The following is a 23427-nucleotide window of genomic DNA, read 5'->3' on the forward strand; positions in this document are numbered from 1 at the left end:
CCACTGCACCACCAGGGAAGCCCCCATTATCTGTTTTTAACTGATTCAGGATTTTCTTTTTACCTTTTATTTTTTGTAACATTTTACACATGCCGTATTCTAAAAGGCAATCTATGTAACCTTTTGAAAAATAATTGGAGCTATTTTCATAGGAAAAACTGCCAATCACACCTTTTGCCAATAGTTCTTTCCCATTATCAGAAAACACTGAGCCTAACTCAGCATCAACTAGAAACACCCTTTGTTGGGGCACTTGAGGCACCCATAGCTAACATTCTGTGAGGAACATGCTGGGACTCATGGCCCCTCACTAAAATGTGCCCTCAAACAAAGCAGTATAGACATAAGCTGGAAAAGATGCCGTACACGTTTCACTGTTTCTTGGGGTCCAGCTGACAACAAGTGTTTTCTCACTTTGACTCAGGAGGAAGAGGAAGTAAATGTCTGGCATTTTAGTCAGTTAACAGCTATTTTTGGAACTATTATTACTCCACACAGGACACAATGTTGGCCACTGTAGGGGATGCAAAAATGAGTCAGACCCAGTGTCTTCCCTGAAGAAAACTAAGGGGAAGATAAAAATTCTCATTTAACACAGTTTTTTTGAATGCCTACGATATGCACATCCTCTTCGAGGCCTGGGGATACGGTGGGGGATAAAACAGACAAACTCACGAAGCTCATATTCCTTGAATAAACAAGTAAATTTAAATAAACAAGACAATTTCAGATAATGATAAGTACCAAAAATAAAGAAGGATGATGTATTAGAGTGAGATGCAGATGAGCTTGGGAGAAATAGCTTAGTAAGTTAGAGAAAAAGAAAGTGCAGATGAAGCAAAATGGGTAGAACAGTAGGATAGGGGATTCCAAAGAAGTAGGCAGGCGCCAGATCACGACTCCTTGTAGACTAGGGTCTACATATAAAGGATCAGATAGTAAATATTTTAGGCTTTGCAGGCCATATGGTCTCTATTGCAACTGTTCAAATCTGCCATTGAGACAATATATAAAAGAATGAGTGGGGTTGTGTTCCAATAAAATCTATTTATGGACACTGAAATATGAATTTCATATAATTTTCATAACTTACAATATATTTTGATTTTTTTTCAGTACAAAAACCATTCTTAGCTCATAGGCTATACAAAACAGGTGGTAGGCTGGATCTGGCCCACAGGGTCTCTGTTTGCCAACCCCTGTTGTAGACTATGTTAAGGTGTTTGGATTTTATGAGAAGTGCACTTACAAGGTTTCAATGAAGGAAGGTATTGTGATATTATTTATGTTTTGAAGAGCCTGTTCTGGCTTCAGGAGACTGGGGGCAGGGGAAGTGGGTATGCACAGAGACAGAGAGACCTTCTAGTTCAGCTCTGAAACTGCCCTAGAAGTTCCAGTATGCAATGATGGTAGCTTGGATGAGGGTGATAATATGGAGTTTAAAAAAATTAAAAGGAAACAGACTTGAAATATATTGTGCAGGTAGAGTTGAAAATACATTGCATGAGTCATTATAATACAAAATAGAGAGTATTAATGTCAGAAAAAATGACAGATGAAATTACTCTGGGGAATCAGGGAGAATGACCGGGGTTGAAGGAGCATGAGCCTTTCGTTCAAGTAGGTTTTAACAAGAGGAGAAGGGAGAGGCATCAGGCTGGAAAGACAACTTGTTTCCCAAGAGTTTGCATGGTGATGAGGAAAGAACTCTGGTCTGAGATAGACTTGACCTCTCTGAACCTCCTGTCCTCATCTGTAAAAGTGGACCATAATATTAAAGCATAAGCTTCTTAAGGCCAGGGACCATGTCACTTGCCTCTCCATATCCCCACAACCTAGCTGGACAATAATCTAATATCAATTCAATAAATATTTATTGGCCTAGTATATGCTATGGCATATGCTAGCTATTAGGAAATATATATTCATAGCAATTGTCCTCAAAGAGTTTGTAAGATTGAAGAGATAACTGCACTGATAGGTAGTTACTGTGCTACAAAGGGACAGTGTTATATCTCTGAGATACGTAACAGGGATGTTAATTTTATCTTCGGAGCAGAGAAGGCTTATGTGCAGAAGTGACATTTACACTGATTCCTGAGGGAAAATGAGGGATAATTACGAAAGTCAGAAAGGAGAAAACATTTCCCGCAAAACAAACAGTATGTGTGGAGAAGAAGCCTGACATGTTTGAGGATCTAAAAATCAGAGAGAGAAAGAGAACATGTGGGTGAAATGAGTCTGAAGCTAGAAGATGGAGAAGGCCCATGTCACCCAGGGCCTTGCAGGCCAGGATACAGATTGAGGATTTTATCCCAGGCTCAATAAGAAGTTATAAGTGAGTTTGGGGTTCACACAGACCTGGCTTTAATTCCCAGTTCTGCCGCTTGTTAAATTGGTAGAATTACTGAATGAATGACTTAGCCTATCTTGCAGGAATATTGTGAGAACAAAATGACAAAATTATCTGTGAAAGAACCTGGTCGATTTTCATTAAGTGTTAGTTTTCTTTTCCTGGAACACAGGGAAAATGCAGGGAGTAGGGCAAAACAAGCCTCAGAAATTAGGTTAAATGCCCAGCAAAGAAGTCCTTATTTTGTAGATCAAGGGACCAAAATAGAACTCTGAGGACTGTCCCTCACTCATCAATGTCCACATATAAACCCATTCAATTTGACTCAAGTCAAACCCACTCTATTTGAGACTATACTCCATACTTCTACAAGACAGTGGGGTGGGTGTCCAAAAATCAATATGGCATGAGTCCTTTCCTTAAGTTTAATTAGTTAAGGTTATAAGGAGGAAAATGGGATGTTAAAAGTGGGTATAGTAAATTTACAACAGCTAAGATTTGGAAACAAGCGTAAGTGCCCACGTAAGTGCTTCATGGATGAATGAAGATGTGGTACACACACACACACACACACACACACACACACACACACACACACACATGGAATACTACTCAGCCATAAGAAAAGATGAAATCTTGCCATTTGCGACAACATGGATGGACTTTGAGGGTATTATGCTAAGCGAAATAAGTCAGATGGAGAAAGACAAATATTGTATGATTTCACTCATATGTGGAATATGAAAAAATTTTAAATAAAATAAATGAGCAAGACAAACTAAATAAAAACAAATGCATAGATATGGAGAAGAGAACAGTGGTTACCCAAAAGGAAGCAGGGGAAGCGGGGGGAGTGGGGGAGAGCGAAACAGGTAAAGGAGTCAACTGTATGATGACAGATGGAAACTAAATTTTTGGTGGTGAGCACACTGTAGTGTGTACAGAGGTAGAAATATAATGTTATACACATGAAACCTATATAATGTTGTAAACCAATGTTACCTCAATATTTTTTTTAAAAAAATGGGTAGGAAAATGACCCCCATCCCCAAAGCCAAATGGAGTCACTTTCTCTGAATGAAAGTTGTCATCTGGCAAAAAAGTTGGAATGTTTTTGCTTTTGCCCCTGTGGCTGGTTATTTTAATTCCATGAGGACTCAACAGGATTCAGACAGCTGCAAATTGATCACATATCTTGGACCTTGTGCGTGTAAATCACACAGATCCTGCCCTACTCTGTATCCTTTAGAAAGTAAAATAGCTTGTCAGAGTTCTCTTCCTGCAGACAAGAAGGGCATCACGCTGCTGGAAACGAAACAAAAACAAAAAATCTCAGCATCCCAGAAGCTTCCCAGAGCAGCTCTTACCCCACGGAACAGATTTCAGATGCTGCCTATTCTCAGAGAAGGAGTGTGGGGCGGCAATCCCAGCCTTCAGATCTCTAATTGTCACTTGGTTTTGTCACAGTTGTTCCACTTTATCCATTGCAGCCTTTTAAAAGCTTATACTTCTTTAGTGAACAAAAATTATCTGGACAGTTTCTCTTAAGAAGTAATCTAAAACAAGTGAAAATTTACCTGGACATCTTATAACTCAAAGATATGGCAGTGTTCCAAAGAAAAAGGAAAAGTGAGAGGTTTATCTGAGTTAATAACCAATGTTCATATGTTCAGTCCACAGTGTCTTAAAAGTGCCCATTCATAAAACCCAGATAATCATGAAATAAAATATAATAATAATGTGTAATAATAAAATATAATAAAGAATAAAATAATAAGGAAGCCCAGACTGTTCTGTTTAGGCATGGAGCTCTTTCAGGCCATCAGAAGCAGTGGACTGGGATGTTTGCCAAACCTACTGGATGTTAGGTTTCTGTTGGCCAGCCCCTGACTCTGCCATCCTTGTTGCAGTCAAGTCCACAGATGCCTGCCCTACAGGCTGTATGCTGTGCCAATTTCAGGGTCAGCCCTGGCTTGGGCAAGAAGAACTGATGCCGGGGGTCTGAGCACCTGTACTGCCCAGTGCCTGGGTCTTGGCCACTGAACAGACCTCTCAGATGGTGACTGCTTAGTAAATGAACTTTTGCCCCAGATTCCCTCACTGTGCCACTCTTGCCTCCTAAAGGGGCTTATGTACCTCATTTTCATCTCCTGGTAACAGAATGTTACCTAAGGTACATCTGAGAAATCTGCTCCCCTTGGACACTATAACCTGCTAGTCAGGATACATCCACTCTGAGTCTATATGAGCAACCACCTAGCATTTATCCAATGGCATGATGGTAAATGTTGAACAATTGGATCTCTGGGGAAAAAAAGTACACACACATACACACACACACAAAGTCTTCTATAAATTCTACTAATAGAAAGGATATGTAGCACACAATTTACAAATAATAATAACATATACCATACACTTTTTTATAAATTCCTCATAGCCTATCAATTCTCCCAAAATGCTTTTGTTTATTTTCATGCAATGAGTGTAGTTACCATGTAAACGTTGGTTGATATTTTCATTTACTTTAAGGAATTAAAACAAAAATGAAACAATACAGACTTACAACTTGACTCATCAATGACATTCTTTGTGGAATCAAGTTACAGTTTTCGAGTACTGGAAGACTATTTCCTCAATTGTTTGGTGCTACACGCAATGTAACAGCCACAGAAACTTCTAACTTTAATCTGAATTATTAACATTTTCTCCATCACTTTCTTAAGTCTAGACCAGTGGTCAGCAAATTTCTCCTGCAAAGGGCCAGAGAGTAAATATGTTAGGCTTTGTGGACTACATATGGTCTCTGTCACATATTCTTCGTGTGCGTGTGTGCATGTGCACGCGCTTTTACAATCCTTTAAAAATGCAAAGGCCAGACCTCGGGTCGGATTTGGCTTTTGGAATTATAGTTTGCCGATACCTGGTTTAGACAGTCCACAAAATAAAAAATCACGCCTTGGTCTTCTAGCATTTGCTCATTGCTATACTGCAAATATTCCCACCATGGCCAATTTCAAGCTACCAATGTGATGTCACTAAACAGACTGGGAAGATAAGTGCAGTAGTACATCATAATATGCTATTTCCACCCTACAGATAAAATAGGTATCAATAATCTCAAGAGCATAATTACTAGTAAAATGCAGTAAATTAGGGAGTCATGAGTTTTGAATATTTACTGTCTTTTTCTTTAACACAACTTATTTAACTTTAAGTTCATACAATTTAATTTTTAATAATGTCTGTGTTTAACAACCAGCTGGCAAAATTCCTAAAATTTTAACATCAGCTCTTGCGAGCCATATGGGTCAACTCCAGCACCTGCTGGATTTATCCCATCTAAATGTGGATAGAGCCAAGCTCTGGCTTTCTCCTTCTCCCACTTTGTGCTGCCTCTAAAAGCTGCCCTATTATGCCACCTCATCTCAGATGTGACATGATGAGGGGATTTTGCACTTCGTACTCTGCGATAAATCCTAGACCTTCCCAACTCGTAATGTTCTAGGAAAACCAGTAGGTGAATCTACTAAGGAAAGAGATCCTATAAACGCAAAGAAAAAAGTGATTTCTATATGATCTGGGGCTTGGGGATTACCTATACTTCCGATAACTCCACTAGTGCAGATCATTCAGACTTTCTCATACCCAAATTGCAGAAATTACTGAAGGAATTTTTGTTTAAAGTCACCCCTGGTTAAGAGACCAAAAAAGTACAAAGGTGAAGCTCCGTGAATCTCACTGAAGACATTAGGCTGGCAGCAGCTGGGTCTCTAGAAGACTGGTATTCTTTCAACAAACACTTCATGCCAAGCTTGGAAAAAGAGAAAGAACTCTCAGCAGTAGTAAGAATCACAAAAATTATAGTATCGTTTATTTAGAAAGCAAAGACAATCAAGAGAAAGAATAAATTCCGCCATAACAGGAGAGCCATTAGGAGATAAATAAAGAAGCAAATAGATCAGACTGTGGAGCTGACTTTTTTGCTGTTACTTGTAGTATTATGTACTTTTCAAAAACCTGAACATTTAGAATCATGTCTGTATCTGTAGGTAGCTCTGTAATATGGCAGGCAAAACTAAGACAATACACAATATACATAGGTAGGGGCATATTACTTTTGTAGATGGCAGAAACTGACAATAAATAAATGAATATAGCCTTCCAATTCCAACTGTGCTTTTAATCTTCTAGAAGTAGTAGGCGCAGGAAGGATTTACTAGTGTCCAAAAAAAAAAAGGCTTTTGCCCTTAATTTAAATCATTGTTGTTCTAGGGAAATTTAATTTGGGAAAAAAAAATGTTTTTCTAATTAACTGGAAGACTGTGTGCTATGCAAACAATAAAGATTCTTGTTTGAAAGTAATGCATGCCCCTACTCCTAGAACTACCAAGGGAATTTAAAATAAAAAATGCAAGCAGCTCCAACCTCGGGTTTTGCCAGAGCTAAACAGAATTCCCAGATCCAGAGTTTTCACACGTCATTTCCCAATTTAAAACCCACAAGTGTTGAGTGGGTTCATGCTTCAGCAAGACACATCTTCTCATCTCTAGGAATGACTGCATTTGATCTTTTTCTGGGTTTCTCGGCACATCCCTCTCTCCCTCTTTCTACTTGTTGTGCTATGGTTGGCCTGAAAGGTTAGAAACTGCACAATTAGATGGATCAGGGAAGATTTCATAATGCTCTGGTGCTGGGCTGGGCAGTCGAGCCAAATTCCATTCATTAGCTAAGGCGCCGGGGTGAGTGTGGCCAGTAAAAATGCTGTTTTGGTTCCATAGAAGTGCTGATAGGGAACAGGAAATAAACTTTTATTTTTGGGGGTCCTTAGAGGCAGTATGGACAAGTGAGGAGTCTGGGATGCTGGGAATCTGGAAGCCAGGAATTAATCTCCATCTTAACTACTTACTGGGCAGCTCAAGCAACTTCCGTTCTCTTTTGACTGTATTTTTTCTAACACTGTTTTCTTATTCTTTAAGTAACAGCGTCAGATTTCTGTCTACCTTATTCTTCAAGCATTCCAAAGTCATGAATCAAGTATTCAATTCACGCAACATAAACTGAGCCACCTATACTGTGCTAGGTGCTGTGATAGATGCTTTGGAAACTGGTATTAATACAACTTGGTTCATGCTCTCAAAGAGCTTATAGACTAAAGAGGAGACAGAGCTCTTAAATACAAAACAATAAAGCAAGTGCAATGTAAGAGACATATTAAAATTACTATGGGAAAGCTGGCAAAGGAGCTTCCCTTGGAAAGCCAAGAAAAGCTATGGTAAGGAAGGATCATTGAACCAGGGGTTTGAATGAAGGGGTAGAAGATTTTGAGGAAGGAGAGCATATTATAAGAGAAAACAGCATAAGCAATGGGTCTGAGGTCGAGTGACCAGTGAGGCTCAAGTGGAAAGCTTGAGTAGGGCCTGGGCAAGAGGCAGGAGGATAACTTTTACAGTCTGTCCTCCTGGTGTGTGAAGAGGATAAAACAACTCTAGACTTTGAGGCATTTGAGATTTGAGGGAGAACCTGGACAATAGCAGTTTTTAGATTTTTTTTTTTAATCAACTGAATAGAAATTAGATATTGCTGCAACGTTATCTCTTTATGCCTTTCCTTTTGCACAGTCTTCACCTCTCAAAAAGCTGGCCTGAAGAGTGTTATCACTCTGCAGTTACACTGAAGAGTGTTATAACTCTTCAGGGTTTGTTAATCACACAGTCTACACCATGAGGCTTGAAATTTACCTGCACTTTGACTAAGTTCTCAGCTTGTGTGCCCTAACACTTCCAGTTATGAATTTTCTACTCTTCTCACTGATTCTGGGACATTCCTCCTCACATTATAGACTTCAGATGACGAGGGGAAACCTTCTGGAGCTCTGTTTTCTTCTTAAGCTTGGTCTGTGGTTTATAACAGCTGCCATCAGGAAAATGGTGATGGTTCAGGTAGAAACTCTCTTGCCCAACTGCTCTACATTTCTAAAGCTTAGATAAAAATGAAATACTTGTTAAAATAACAGAACTTCACATTTAAAATATTCATAGCTATTTGATACACATAGAGTGAATCACAGTTTGAGCCAGAGCCAATTTTTAAGAAATACTAACACCTAGGTTTTGTCTGGTACCTTTCTTACTAACGTTCAACTGCTTATGAGCCACTGCATGATTGAACCCTGCTTCTATTTCCCAGACCTAAGTAGAAACAGTTGCCCTGATCTTTATCTTAAAACTGTAAGTCTTATATAGTTTTAAACTTCATATACATGGCTCCAACCTTTCAGGGATTTAGAGCAGACTTATAAGTGATTTTTCTCATGGCTTTAATATTAAGTCTTTAAACTACCTACACATAACTTTCCAGAGAGACCATGCTAAGTTGCCTTCTTAGAATTCCCAGTTGGCTCTCAAAGTGATTCTGGCTCATTCTATTTCCAGAAGTGAGCAGAAGCTCCTTTCTTTATGTCAAGAGTCCATCAACCCAAGGAAGTACACAGAGGGAAAAAACTATAGGTTGCCCCAGAATAGACTGGCCATTCCAACATGGAGAATTTTTTTCCTTCCATGTAGATCTTCTCTTTCTCTAGACCCTTCCCCCTTTGAAACCTCGACATATTATAAGATCTAATTAGACTTAAATGGTTAAAACTTTCTATTAACTCCTAAAGAAGAACACACCTCCCTACAAACCTGCTTCTATTTGTTTTTGTTGTTGTTGTTGTTTTTGAAGAAGCCAGGCCCTCTTTTCCACCTGAAACATGTTTTGTAGAACTATTTCAATAGAACATGACAGGGGCTTCCCTGGTGGCGCAGTGGTTGACAGTCCGCCTGCCAATGCAGGCGGGTTCGTGCCCCGGTCCAGGAGGATCCCGCATGCCGCGGAGCGGCTGGGCCCGTGAGCCACGGCCGCTGAGCCTGCGCATCCGGAGCCTGTGCTCCGCAACGGGAGAGGCCACAGCAGGGAGAGGCCACAGCAGTGAGAGGCCCACGTACCGCAAAAAAAAAAAAAAAAAAAAAAAAAATAGAACATGACAGCTTTCATTCAAAAAGAAATTGTTGTTTCTTCAGAAATTTTAAAGATTGCATCTTTGAGCAACTTTTCTTTAATCATTTCTCAAATAATCTGGTCTTGTTCCCACTAATCCCTAGCTCTTCTTTTGGGATGTACCCTGAATCCTTAGCCTGAAATCAGAAGCTCTTGATCCTCAGTCTTGGGCTTGGGGCTTCACCACATCAGTGAACCATGCATGTCTCAATGGCAACCAAAGATATTTTTGTTTCTAGAATTTTCCTATATTCTTTGTTCTTTCTAGATGTCCTTGCACATGTGCTACTAATTTTCATTTTGTTTGTGATAATTCCCTCAACGACTGCTCTTTTTTCTTTAGCTTAAAATAATATGCAACACTATTCTCTGATTACAAACCCTCTCTAATTTGACCTTAAGAAACTTGGCTTTTTCAAGAGCTAGTAGCTCATAGGCATAATAAAACAACTGGGGAAAGAAGTATACATACATACCTATATATATATAACACATATATTAAAATACATACATATATATGTTTCAGAATATGTATTTATAATAAGGTATAGGCTTGATTTGAGAGTAAACATACAACCTTAATCATTTGATTCTAATTAGATTTTACAATATGCCTAAGAACTTCAAAGGGCAAGAGTCTGGAGAAGGAGAAGATTCACATGGAAGAAAAATATCTCCATGTTGGAAAAGCAGTCTATTCTGGATGTGTGTGTGTACATATGTATATGCATACAATAAAACAAATATATATGTAGTTGATGTGTACAATATTTAGTAAGCGTTTTCTGTGCACCAAGCACACAGATCCAAGTGTGGATCTAGAGAGGGAAGAAATGACTAACACTTTTCTTATTCTCAAATTTCTCACAATCCAACGAGAAAAGGAAGCATAATATATGTGTAATAAATCTTGTTTTTATATAAATTAAGGACTTTGGGAACACAGAAAAGATGTATTTAATCAATTATTCCTGAGGAATTCAGAGCATTAGTAGGGTTTTGACAAGCAAAGGTTGGAAGATGAACACAAGACAGAGGCATACAAATGCACAGAATGACAAACAGGTGACAAGGACTTTGCTTTGGGAAATGGCAGGACATGAAGATAGTAGAGTAAGGCTGGGACTACATTATGAAGGTCTTTGAATGCCTTGTTAGGGTTTAACTTTACTTTGGAAATCAACTGGACACTATGAAAAGATTTTATGAGGAGAAACTAAACAATTAGATCTGCATTTTAAAACTATAATTCGGGCTATAGTAAGAAGATTGTATATAAGGATAAGGAGATGAACAGAAATATCAATTAGAGTTTATCAATTAGGCCTACAAAAAAATCAATTGCAGAGTTCATGCTCAGGATTATAAGGGTCTGCTCTAGAATAGCTTCAGTGTGAGGAGGAGAGGGAAATTTCTGGGAGACATTTAAAAATAGAACCTACTGGGTTTAGTAATCAACTGGTTGTGAGGAATTGGGGAAAAAGAGGAAGCAGGATGCACTGAGTTTTGGGGTTGGTTGACTGGATGTGTGGCAGTGCTAAATGAGCTAAAATTAAGAAAAAAAGAGGAGAAACATATTTTGGTAAGGAAAAGTACTTAATGGAGTACTTCCACTCAAGTGGAGTGGGGACACTCAGGTGGAAATTTACAGAAAGAAGTCAGAGCTCCAGAGAGAAGCTAAACCTAGAAATACAGTTTTAAGAGTCATTGTTGGAGCCATAAAAGTGGATAAGGTCACTACCTGGGACAAGCATGAATGAAAAAGGAGCCAAACCCTCAAGGAACAACACATCAAAGGACAAAGAAAGGGAGGAACCAGGGAGAGCCTGAAAAGAGGGAATCAGGAGGCAGAAGAAGCAGAAGACAGGGTGCAACCGAAACCAAGGGGAAAGAAGGTTGCAAAACACGGGGGGAGGCCAAAGTGGCAGGATTTCCCAAGAAGAGGCTGTTGTGGATGATCAAAGCACTAGGAATTTTAGGAGCGCAATTTCAAGAGAGTGAGGATAGCAAGCTAGATTCCCAGGAGCATAATGAAGAGAAGCAGAGGAGGCAGGGGCAGCAACTCTGAACAGAGGGATTGTGTGACTCTAGGGGAACAGCAGGATTTAGAGATGGTTTGGCTTAATTTTGAAGTATTTAAGTGTCATAGAGAATATAATTTAAATCTTAAGGCCTATAGCTTGTCATCATGAGGTTTAGAACATGCAGGCCTTGTCTTCCATGTGACTGAAGCTCCTGCTTCATTTAGGATTGTCTCAAATCCTGCCATGTGTAAACGGTCACTTAAGACCCTTTTTACTGATGATGTACAATTTCTCTCTCCTAATCACGGTTTTTTCAACCAGAGGAAAATGTTATGAAAGAGCGTGTCTCACAGTAAAATGGGGTGTTACAATTTGGGTGTTAAGATTTAACTGTGAATGAACACCCACTCTGGGGACGTCAGGTGTGTGGGGACCACCAAAGAGATCAGCCACAAATCCCAAATTCTCCAGCTGAAAAGAAGCCTAATGAAAAAGCCTGGAAGGCAATATCAGGGAGGAGAATGAAAGCCAGGGGAGCAGCATACGACACACTAAAGGAAGAGGGTGATTCCAGAAGGAAAAGGAGTCAAATTATGTGGAAGGAAATGAAAGGAGGCTTCTTCATTTGGGATGAGAATGCCCCTGGGAGCTCGAAGTAGCACACTCAGCAAAATGGTGAAACAGAAACCAGACGTGGGGAACAAACAGAAGGTAATATCCTAATGAGCCCTTCACTTCTTACATGAAGTAAATAACATCTTCTATATACAATGAACTTTTATATATAATGTGCCTGCACACGTGTGTCTATATACATATATACATACATACACATTAAGGTATATTATTCACTGTTGAATGATTACTTTATTCCCCGCCTCTGTTTTAAAAAATAATGGTGAACTTGGAAACTGACTTATGCCGAGGAGAATTGTTAGATGTGCCAATACAGGGAAAGGAGGGTAAACTTACTGTTTTTGAGAGAGATTATATGCTAGAGTTTCTATGATGCTTCTTGGTAGATGACTATTCTCTCTTTCTTTCTTTTTCTCTTTCCCTCCCTCCCTCCCCCTCTTCCCCCCTCCCCTTTCCATCCAGTGGAATGGAGCATGTCTAAAGACTTTTGTCCTTTGGCTGGAGAAATCATCATGGAAAACCTGCAGACCCTGAGATGCACAATCACAGGACTCACAATGGTAAACACCATTAGACTTCCCATTCCCCTACCCCTGATGCTTGTGCTGGGATATTCACACATCCCAGCAACAGCCAACGCCCAGTCCTCTGGCAACAACTGCCACTCGTTAAGCGTGCTATGTCTGGTACCCATAATCTGAACCCCACAAAGGAGTGAGCAGACAGCATGAACCACTTTGTAAGCTGCCATGTTCTACAGAGATCAGAAAAAGACTGGCCTCATGCAAGCCTTGAAAGCTGCTGCTTTCTGGATCGCAGTCTAATCTTTGGGGAGGGATCAAAGGCTCTATGAGATCCAATTCTGACTCCCTGTCTGATGGTAAAAATAATAGCTTCATCTAACCCTCATCCCCACAGCCTCAGTTGAGATCAGTCATCAATTGGAGTCACACAATTTCCTGAGAGAAACCCTTTTCCCTTGATTAAAAAAAAAAAAAAAAAAAAAATCTGCCCAAATGTGCTTTCACAGAAAAGAAACTATATGTGGTGGCACTACATTTCTCAGTAACCTGAACCAATTTAAACTGTGAATGAAAAACTGGAACAGACTGTGCTTATTTGTTTAACCAATCTAAACTTAAGTGTTAATTATTTATAGAACTATAAACCATATAAGCATATGAAATGCAGAAAATAAAAACACCTAACAAATCAGTCCGGACTGGAACAAACCCTATATTTCCTCAAACAATTAAATGCAACAAAAGTGGATCATCAAAATCTTTTCAACTGAAAAAGATTTTAAGTAAACTTAAATTAAACCTGTACCTTTTTATCCAATTCAAATAATTAATATCTTAGGACCTTCATATGTGAGAGGTAGAAGGAGAATTTTCTTGTTGTTTTTCTAAAAGGTTAGTCAATTAAAACCGTTATCTGTAAAGCATAATCCTGAAGCCCAGAATTAAAAATCTGTGTTAGGTTGCACCTCTTCAAGTTTGAACCAGCTTATTCTAATAGAATTCTTGGTGGTTGGGTCACCATCACAGAATCTTAACTTTTAGTCTTACTTACACATATACACCAGGGGCCAAAACCGTGGATTAGCAGAACAAACAAACCCCTGAATGGGTGGCCCCTACAGATGCTATTGTCATCTGACTCCCAACCCTATAGCTCACATGATGGAAGAGGGGCAGAGAGAACCCGAGGGAATTTCCGCTGCTTAAAAGAAAAAGTGATATGGTGATAAAAATGGAAAACTCTCCATAGAGAGGTTCTCTAATATTTGAACTAATTTTTTACAGGGATTAAGTTTTTGCAGTTGGTCATCCAATGAGAGCAACACAGACACTATCCTAATCACATAAAAGCCTAGAAGTAGATTTACACTTCAGAGAATCCCCATATCCTTGAGGTACCTAGAAACCCATTTTTAATGTTATAAAAATCAAGTTTACGATATGGTAGGGCCAATACTATTAAATCCCTAGCAAAGGCTCTACAACGATTGCTATTTTTTTTTAACTTCAAACACCACTTTACAAATTTTGCAAGCAATGCTTTAACAAGTGCTGGCTCCTAAAATACCCCTTTGGGTTCATCAGAAAAAAAAAATTCCTCAAAGCAAAAATATAAAAGCATAAAACATTTTAAAATATTATAAGCAAACAAAAAACAACTCCTTAATTCTTTTTTTAAATTGAAGTATAGTTTATTTATAATGTTATATTAATTTTGGATGTAGAATGTAGTAATCCAATATTTTTATAGATTATACTCCACTTAAAGTTATTAGAAAATATTGGCTATATTCCCTGTATTATACATTATATCCTTGTATCTTATTTATTTCTTACCTGGTAGTTTGTACCTCTTAATTCTCTTCTACTATCTTGCCCCTCCCCTCTGGTCACCACTAGTTTGTTCTCTACATCCTGAGTCTGTTTCTTTTTTGTTACATTCCCTAGTTTGTTTGTTTTATTTTTCAGACTCCACATATAAGTGATATCATACAGTATTTGTCTTCGTCTGACTTATTTCACTAAGCATAATAACCCTCCAGGCCCACCCATGTTGTTGCAAGTGGCAAAATTTCACTCTTTTTTAGGGCTGAGTAATAATCCATTGTGTGTGTGTGTGTGTGTGTGTGTGTAATCACATCTTCTTTATCCATTCATCTGTTAATGGACACTTAGTTTGCTTCCATACCTTGGTTATTGTAAATTATGCTGCTATGAACACTGGGGTGCATATATCTTTTCAAATTCGTGTTTTGTTTTCTTTGGATAAATACCCAGGAGTGGAATTGCTGGATCACATGGCAGCAGGTCTATTATGTTTTTGAGGAGCCTCCATACAGCCACAACTCCTTAATTCTTAATGTCATAAAACATTAAAGCATATAAACCATTGTCTTAATAATGGTTTTAAAACTGAAGTAGCATCAAAGAACTAATTTTTAAAATGTCTGAATAACTGAGTAAAGGATATTTATTGCAGCATTATTTATTTAGCATAAAATGTGGAAACAATCTAAATGTCCACTAATGAGGGATTGGTTAAATAAATGACTGTGTTTACCCAAAGTGAAGTACTATACAACTACTAAAAGAATGAAGCAGATCTCTAATTATTAATCTGAAAAGATGTTCATTACAACTTGTTGATCTTGTAAAGCAAGTTGATCAGCTAGAAAAAGGTGATAGTAGTTGCCACTGGGGAGGAGAGAATAAGGAAAAAGAGGTAAGGGTGAGAAACTGCAGGTTTTGGTAAACCTTACAGAACTATGACTTAAAAATTGGTGTATAATGGTCTGGGGAAGGTCAGGAAAAGCAACTATGATATTCCAATTTTGAAAAAAGAAAGCACAAAGAAACTAAGAGGGCACCCCAAATATGTTTATTATCATGTAAAAACATAATAGTCAAGAAAAGCTAGAAAGTTAAAGTATGGGTAGTGGGATGAACAAGTTCATCAGACACAGAATAAAGCTTCTAGGGTAAAACTGACTAAATAAAATTCCCAACCCATCATTCTCTCTATTTCGATACTTTGCAGGGCCAACAGTATTTTGTTCAAGTCTCGGCTTATAACATGAAAGGATGGGGACCTGCTCAGACCACGACACCAGCATGTGCCTCTCCTTCTAGTAGGTGGTGGCTGTGAACTCTCTCAAGCCTGGCCAGACTCCAACTCCAATTCCATCCTCAGGATGCCATTGCCATTCCCTCTCCCCACTGCTTGGGACTAATAAGATGTCCTCAGAGTAGCATCTGGCCACATAATGAATGATTCCTCTGCAGAAATGTTCCCCTGGGAAGCAACTCAGTGGAATGAAAGAAGAGGGAATTTGGAACCAGCAAGACTGAATTTGATACCCATTATACCTTTTATTAGCTGTGTGACTTTCAAAATTTACTTAAAGTCTCTGAGTCTCAATTCAACATCTGTAGAATGGGTCCGATCATACCCTTCACAGGGCTTTTGTGGAGATGTACTGAAATGGCACAGTAGGACTGGCTGGCCCAGAGTACACGCAGTCCATTTTAGACCTCACCTCCCCTTCTTCACCAAAAGTCTAGCAAATCTTACTTACATTCTGTCAGAAGAAAAGCTTTCTTATCAACAGGCACTCTGATACACTCTGCCACAAACAGAAATCTATAATATTTATTATGGTGGCTGAAAAACCCAGCAAAGCCCCTTCTAATTATCTTAAACTTAATAATTTATGTCTGGTGTATTTGGCAATTCTCTATTAACCAGAAAATTTAATTAACAAGAAGAACATCTCCAGACATACTACATGATAGAGTTTTCTGCATAATGAACCTATTGTTCTGAATTATATTTTATTTTAAAAATCTTCACTAATGGGATCATTTAAAATGGTATCATACACTTCTTGTGAAAGTGCAAACCGCTCCATCCTTTGTGGAACACAATGCACCATATTATATCAGCTGCTATAAGAACATTCGTTTCTTTTTCCCTATAATTATACATCTAAGAATCTAACCTAAAGAAACAGATGCAGACACACAATCATGAACAAATATGTGCACTGCAGCAATATATTGATATAGTGAAATATCACGTGTGGTGGGGAGAACAAATATCCAATATTAACTCTGCGGTTAAATAAAGTATGATATATATAGATCCATACTATAGAATAAAATGCAACCCCTAAAAATGGTGTTTTAAGAAATGATCCATTGTATAGAAGAAATTCTTAGAAGTTTTATGTAAACAAACATCATAATTTTTTTCATATAACATTTAAACTGTGAGTTTGACTATAATTAGGTAGGTATGTCTGCATATAACTATTAAAATTTAACAGCAGATATTTGGGTTATGAGATTATGGGCTCTTTAGTTTCCTATTTTATATATTTTTGTATTTTTCAAGTATTATAATAACCCTTTGCCCAGGAAAAACCATGAATCAGGTGGTATGTTATGGGCTTTCACATTCAGTGTCTCACTTAATCCTGACAACAGTCATTGTTCCCATCTTGTGGCTAAGCATCATATTATCATCTGTATCACCATCAACAGCAGAGCTAACATTGATAAAACTCATTATATGCTGCATGTTAATCTAAGAACTTTACACAGATTAACTCAATCTTCATAACAGACCTGTTAAGGTCTGTTATGAAGATTGAGGTGATTTTTATTATTTTACTGATGATGGAACTATTAATATTGAGGTACATACACGCATACATACAGCCCAACAACAGAAAATTAGCCAGCACTGAAGTCAGGTCCAAACCCCATGTTCCTTGCTCTTAACCACTATGCTGTCCTCCTCCTCTATTAATAAGGAAATTAGGATTCAGAGAGGGTGTTGCCTTGCCTGGGGTCACAACTTTGGTAACATGGCTGAGCCAGGATTCAAGTCTGAACTAGTCAAGACTCTGCTGTGGTAGCTAATGCCCTGCTATCAGGCAGACAATCAGACCAAAAGCCAGCCAACCGTTCCTGACTACTGCCTCTGGTGGATTCAGCTAGCTAAATCAGGCCATACAGAGCCTTGGACCACAAATACCAGGCATCTCTAAGACTCCTAAGTCCCCTAGCATTTGATGATTTAACTATTCCAGTCTTACTTGGACATCTTTCTTACTGAAGACTTACCAGAAACACATACGGGGAATATTGGAAGATTAAGATACTTAGGGAACCCATCTCATTCTACGGGGGTAAAAAGAGTATGTATTTTTGGAGATGGAGGGATAGAAGGGATAGAACAGCAAAAAAAAAAAAAAAAAAAAAATTAGACCTGAAGGTGGGTCAGAGGGAAACCCACTCCAAACGCAGACCCCATGCAAATTCTGATCTGTATGATGTATTTACTTATAAACACCAGATGTCCCAGTTCTATAAACTTCAAGTTCTAGTCAGACACTCTCCCTCAGAGCCCATTTGAAGAGCTCTCTCCAGAATGAAAAGAACAGCTGTCCAGGTCTGGGAAGAGTTACTTATTACTTGGTAATTAACGTAGCAAATGGCAACACTTTCTAAAACAGCACATTTGATTAGTAGAGGTATCTGGCAAAGAACTGAAATCCAAACATGTCATTACAGTCACTGCAGACATGCCATGTCACTTGGAAAGAACAATATAAAAACACTCTGGTTCTATTTATAAACAGACTATGACATTGTGATGTAACATATATCAGTATTCAGATATTTACTAGAAGACAATGTATTCTAACATGACAGAATAATTGGAAATTTGGTAATATGTTCCAATAAGCTATAAAACTTTTTAAAGTATTTTTACAAAAGGCCTGAATGTGTTTTTATAGACTTATGTTATATGGTATGGTACATAATAAGAGAAAAGGACTCAGACAGGCTTGTCTGAGTTACGATCAGGAAAGCCCTGATATCACCAGTGAATGTAAGCTCTGCACTGCATTGCAATTCAAGTGTCTCGTTACCAGAACAGTGAACAGTATTATGTGGCATGATCTGCTCTTTTCCTACCACACTAAGTTTATTCCTGTCAGGCTCCTGATTTCTTAATATATTTTCAATTTTCTCCCTCATCCCTAAAGTCTCCTATTTTATGTAGTCATCAGAACCTTCCAAACATCTACGAGAAAGACTCATTCTTTCCAAAAACCTTGGCATCATGTCCAGTGCTCACTCGGGCTGCAATTTAGCATTAGCAATTTTCTAATGTACCATAAAGTCATCAGCTCAAGCTCACCTCTGATGTAATAGGCCTCAGCTGAAAGAGCCAGGTCCACTTCATCTCCCCCTGCACTGATGGCAGCATTAACACTCATTAGAATGTATTAGCACGTTCAGGGCCATATAGTAATTCAGTCCCCCAGGAGTCTTACTCAAGCCAACAACATTGCTCATCTTATCTGAGTACTTCAGATACATTCATCCAACTAAGGAAACAAACTCATAACGGCCTCTGGGAATACATGAGAGCAATGTTTATTCTCACTGTGTCCAGATACCAGGGAAACTATAGATAGTCCAAGGGCCACTTGGAGTTCGTTCCCTCAAACATTTCCAAATTTCCCAGTAAAAGATCTTTCCTAGCCCATCCTACGTGAACACCATCATGCTTCTAGTCACAGTGCCTCACCAACATTTAATGAGCATCTCCAATGTGCCCAGAATGGTGCTTTACTTACAGTATTTCTTTGAAACCACAAATAACCTAAAAAGAGACTCAAAAGCTCACTTTACAGAGAAAAAACCTGAAGCAAAGAGAAATTAAGTCACAGTTTCTGCCAACAAAGAACAGAGTCCACAGAAAGCACCTATGCCAATTCCCTGTCTCCAGAGTTGACCACAACTAAGCCACACCACACAGACTCCAACCAAACTCTGACCCTCCTTCTCAAAAGAAAACAAAAACAAAAACATGTCCATGGTATAAGGAAATGAGCACTATACGGAGGGTCGTGAGACTATGTTATAGTCCTGGCTATGCCACCATCACCACCAAGCTGAAAAATTTAGAACTGGAATGGTTATCTCTGGGCCTCAGTCTTCTAAGAGGTAAAATGAAGAAGGGTACATGGGGGAAGGTGGGAAGGAGGAGGAATTAGAAAATCTCTGAGGCCTTCCTCTTCAAAGGGAATTATCTGCTAAGGTTAAGAAATGATGTTTCCATACTCACCACTCAGGAAGTTAACTTTCCAACAATGAGTTCCCTTCTTTTTAAGTTATTATTTACATAAGGCTTTCCACATAACATTGCACTGGATAGCTAATGTACCTCTCATCTAATCCTCACAAAAATCCTGCAAGATAGGTACTATACTCCTTTTTCATACTACGGAGTAGAGGCCCTGTCAGTATAAGTAATTTGTTTTACAGACACTGAGCTAGGAATCAGAAGAACCAGGGCTCAAACCCAGGTTTATCTGACTCCAGAACCTGCATTCTTTCTATGTTGTCCTACTCGGCCTTGGATGGACCAACGTGGAATGCTTTTACCTAACTTTAACTGTCATGGCATCTGCTTAAGTTTCTAAACAAGGGAGACTCCATATTTTAAAATCACTCTAGGTGGAGGGAATTTGAAACTTGTTCGATTAGAATTTAAGCCTCAAATATACTTGTGAACTAACGGGCTTTTCTCGAAAAGAATGTCTAGCAATTTTAGAGAAAGCATTTCAACCAAGAAGCACTTAAAGTTGTTGCTTTTGAAAGATCCAGAAAGTAAAACCAGGGGAAAGAGAATAGGGATGGACTATGAAATGACTGACCTGCCGAAAAAAAAATCTAGAGTTGGAGACAGCAGAATTATAATCTTGACATTAGTCCCATACGGGTTATTACTCTTGATATCATTATAGCCAAATGGAATGAAAATAGAAGGGGGAGAAAAATCTCAGTGGGTATTGCAATTTAAATTTGCCATGTAAGCTAATACTGTATATTTAGAGACTGAGCAGACAGGGTGGTTGGTGGCTCGGAGTATGTGCAGGAGTTGCTGTGCCAGCTAACCAAAGCAGACATTCATTAGAGCAAAATGTAGATTTCCATTTCTTGGCATCTGACATGGGCTCTTTCCTTGGAAAGAAATGTCAATTTGGCCAAAAGTGTCAAACCTACAATAAAAGCATTGGGACCGTGGATTTCATCTAGTCTGCACATTCCCACCCCTTTCTTTCCTACTGTGAAAATCCAGTGGCGACTTGGGGTGCTGAGTGGAGAGGTGACAGGGAACTGATTAGGACACAGACGCTGAAAAGGAGGGTAAGGAGCTGGGGGAGGGGAAATTGGACTCCCAAATTCTCTATTTTCTTTTGGCTTTCAATTACCATTTTCTCTTGCCTTAAAACTGCCCAACTCGAGAAACCAACCACAATTGCTGTTTTGCACAGGGCCTGAAAAATGGCAGCTTCCAAACCCTTGGTAATGCCTGCTAGTTGTGCAAGTACTGGGTGCTCATTCACACAGTCTGTGGGTCGTATGAGCAAAACTCAGCTCCCGAGGCAGTGCAGGCAAGAGGCCTCGCCTACTTGAAAATTTTACTCTGTTTGTTTCTTTTGTTCAATAGACTGGAAAGACTGTGACGACAGAGCGCCTAGACACAAGGGACAGAGTGAAGTTTTGGAAGGTCTGCTGCAGCAGGTCCGAGCCCTTCATCAGCATTATAGTTGCCGGGGTAAGGATAAAAATCTGTGCTGGGCCATCGACTGAGGTCTCGGTGGCGCCGGTAATTTTAGCAGTTTCCTAACTGGGTCATACCTTCTCATTCATCAGGGAGGGAGAGAGATATTAATATTTGTACATCTGGAATCACTTTACAGCACTATCTTACTTTAACCCTTCAGAAGAGACTTCCCTCTCCCTTCCTTCCCTTCCTCTTTCTTTTGCACCCTCACTCCATAGGAACAGTTTGAAAACAAGCACAGGAAAAATTGCAGCTGCCGTTAGTTCCCTTCCCTTTAAATTGTACCTTCACAAAACTTCTCAGTGTGCTGAGTCTTCGGGATATTCACGCTCAAACTTTTCACCTGCAACAAAAATTCTGTGAACATCCCTGAGGAAGCACAACCAATTATAAAAGCAACAATAATATTAAACTTCTGTGTACATTTATTATAAAATTTACATACAATTCACATCCAATATCTCTTTTTCAATCCTCATTTTGGCAATTATCACTGAGGCTAAGTGACTTGACCAAGGTCACAATGCCAAGAAGAGGCAGAATCAAGATACCAACGTAGGTTTTCTGTCTCCAAGCCAGTCTTCCTGCCACACCTCGTTTTTGTCTCCCACCCTTACATCAGGACAGGGCACTGGCTTTTAATCTTCCCCTATACTACTGCTCAAGAGGAAGCAGAGCATAAGTTCTCTAGACCTAGCCAACGACACCCAGAAAGTCTCTGAGAAGCTTTAAAAAGATTATTTTCTACTTGGGCTGTTCAAATGGGACAGGGTCAGGTTTCTGATCTGTGTAATGATTCGTGGAGCAGGCACTTAGTTTTATTTGGAGAATTAAATTTCCATAAAGTTTTCATTTTCCATGCTCCTTCACCCATCACATCTCTAACTGCATTGTACTCTCTAGATTCAGGGCACTGCAGGCCCAGCTAGGTTAATAATCTATGGTTGAGACTAAGAAATGCTAAATGAGTTTTGACTAGGTATAAAGAAATCATACTTAGCATTAGCAAAAAGTTGTTCCCAGTTGCTGTATAGCTATGACAACAGAGCCCTTCAGAAATGTTGGCTATAGCTAGAAATGAGGGCAACTGTTTGCAGGAAAATAATGTTCTAATGAGTGGTTGGTTCATTAGGAGATGTAAATATGCATGGAAGAGGCTTAAGAAGGAAACCCAAGTGGGATTTCATTCTCGGATCTCTAGGAAAACTTTACCCAGACTAGGGCCTTCAACATTCCACACCGACCAAAGTACACTCAGTTCTCAGTTACCCAGGGCCCATTTAACCAAGACAGGCGTTATCTAGGCTCCTTTCTCTTCTTCTGCCTCTCCATCATTTCCCTGCCCATTAGTTCCTGCATGGCAGGCTAAAATAATGAAGCAATTGGATAGATTATTCTCTGCAATTCATAAGCCACTTTGTGTTTGGTCTTTATCAGAGGGGGAAAGCTAAAACTACTCATGAGAATGAGGGATTATTTTTTATATTATCTGAGGATTTAGATGTTCTCCCCATTACTACTGGATTACATTCCAATAATCAAGAAATGATTGTCTAGACAGCCCAATTATTTCTATGGTTTCCATCCAACTTTTATCATGTACCTATTTTCACCCCACAGGGATGTAAATATACACACAGTATCAAGAAAGCTTTAAGTAAGGCATAAGGTAGAACTTCCCAAAAGGGAGGAATATTTTTATATTGAAATGTATATTTAAACAGTACTCAAAGTGTGTTCCACATAAGAGTGGTTCTATAAGATGCTCAGCTGGAAAAGGGTCTCTAGTCAAGTATATTTGGATATTGTTACATTATATATCCCTCTCTTGGAAATGTAAAATAGACATTAAAATATTAAAGACTCTAATAAAAAGAAATTTTGAATTTGGTTAAGCAAGCATTTTCCAAACTTACCTGGCCACTGTAAAACATTTTTTACAGAATTAGTGTTCCAAGCCACAAACTTTGGGGAACACTGACCTATAATATGCCAGGATAAGAGAAATGACCTTCCGAGATGATACAACATAAATCTCTCTAAATCTAAAAGGATAAATTAAGGATAATTAGGTACTGCATACAGAAAACTACAAAATTGTTATTTAAAATAAACTATATTGATACTACGTGGTTTACAAATTTTATAATTAGAAAAAACAATTACTTCAAACCCCAGTTCACCCACTTACTGTGTGTA

The 23427-nt window shown here is 38.8% G+C and overlaps 1 protein-coding gene across 1 annotated transcript in view; it reads left to right on the top strand.

Annotated features, from left to right (window-relative positions):
• ANKFN1 (ankyrin repeat and fibronectin type III domain containing 1) overlaps positions 1-23427 on the top strand; it is a 139061-nt gene that overhangs the window by 56114 nt on the left and 59520 nt on the right. The window contains exons 5-7 of the mRNA XM_033847279.2: positions 12517-12614; positions 15616-15706; positions 21112-21219. Of these exons, the coding sequence (XP_033703170.1) occupies positions 12517-12614; positions 15616-15706; positions 21112-21219 (297 nt within the window). The remainder of the gene's footprint in view (positions 1-12516; positions 12615-15615; positions 15707-21111; positions 21220-23427) is intronic.

Source organism: Tursiops truncatus, chromosome 20, assembly GCF_011762595.2.
Source record: "Tursiops truncatus isolate mTurTru1 chromosome 20, mTurTru1.mat.Y, whole genome shotgun sequence".
NCBI lineage: Eukaryota > Metazoa > Chordata > Mammalia > Artiodactyla > Delphinidae > Tursiops > Tursiops truncatus.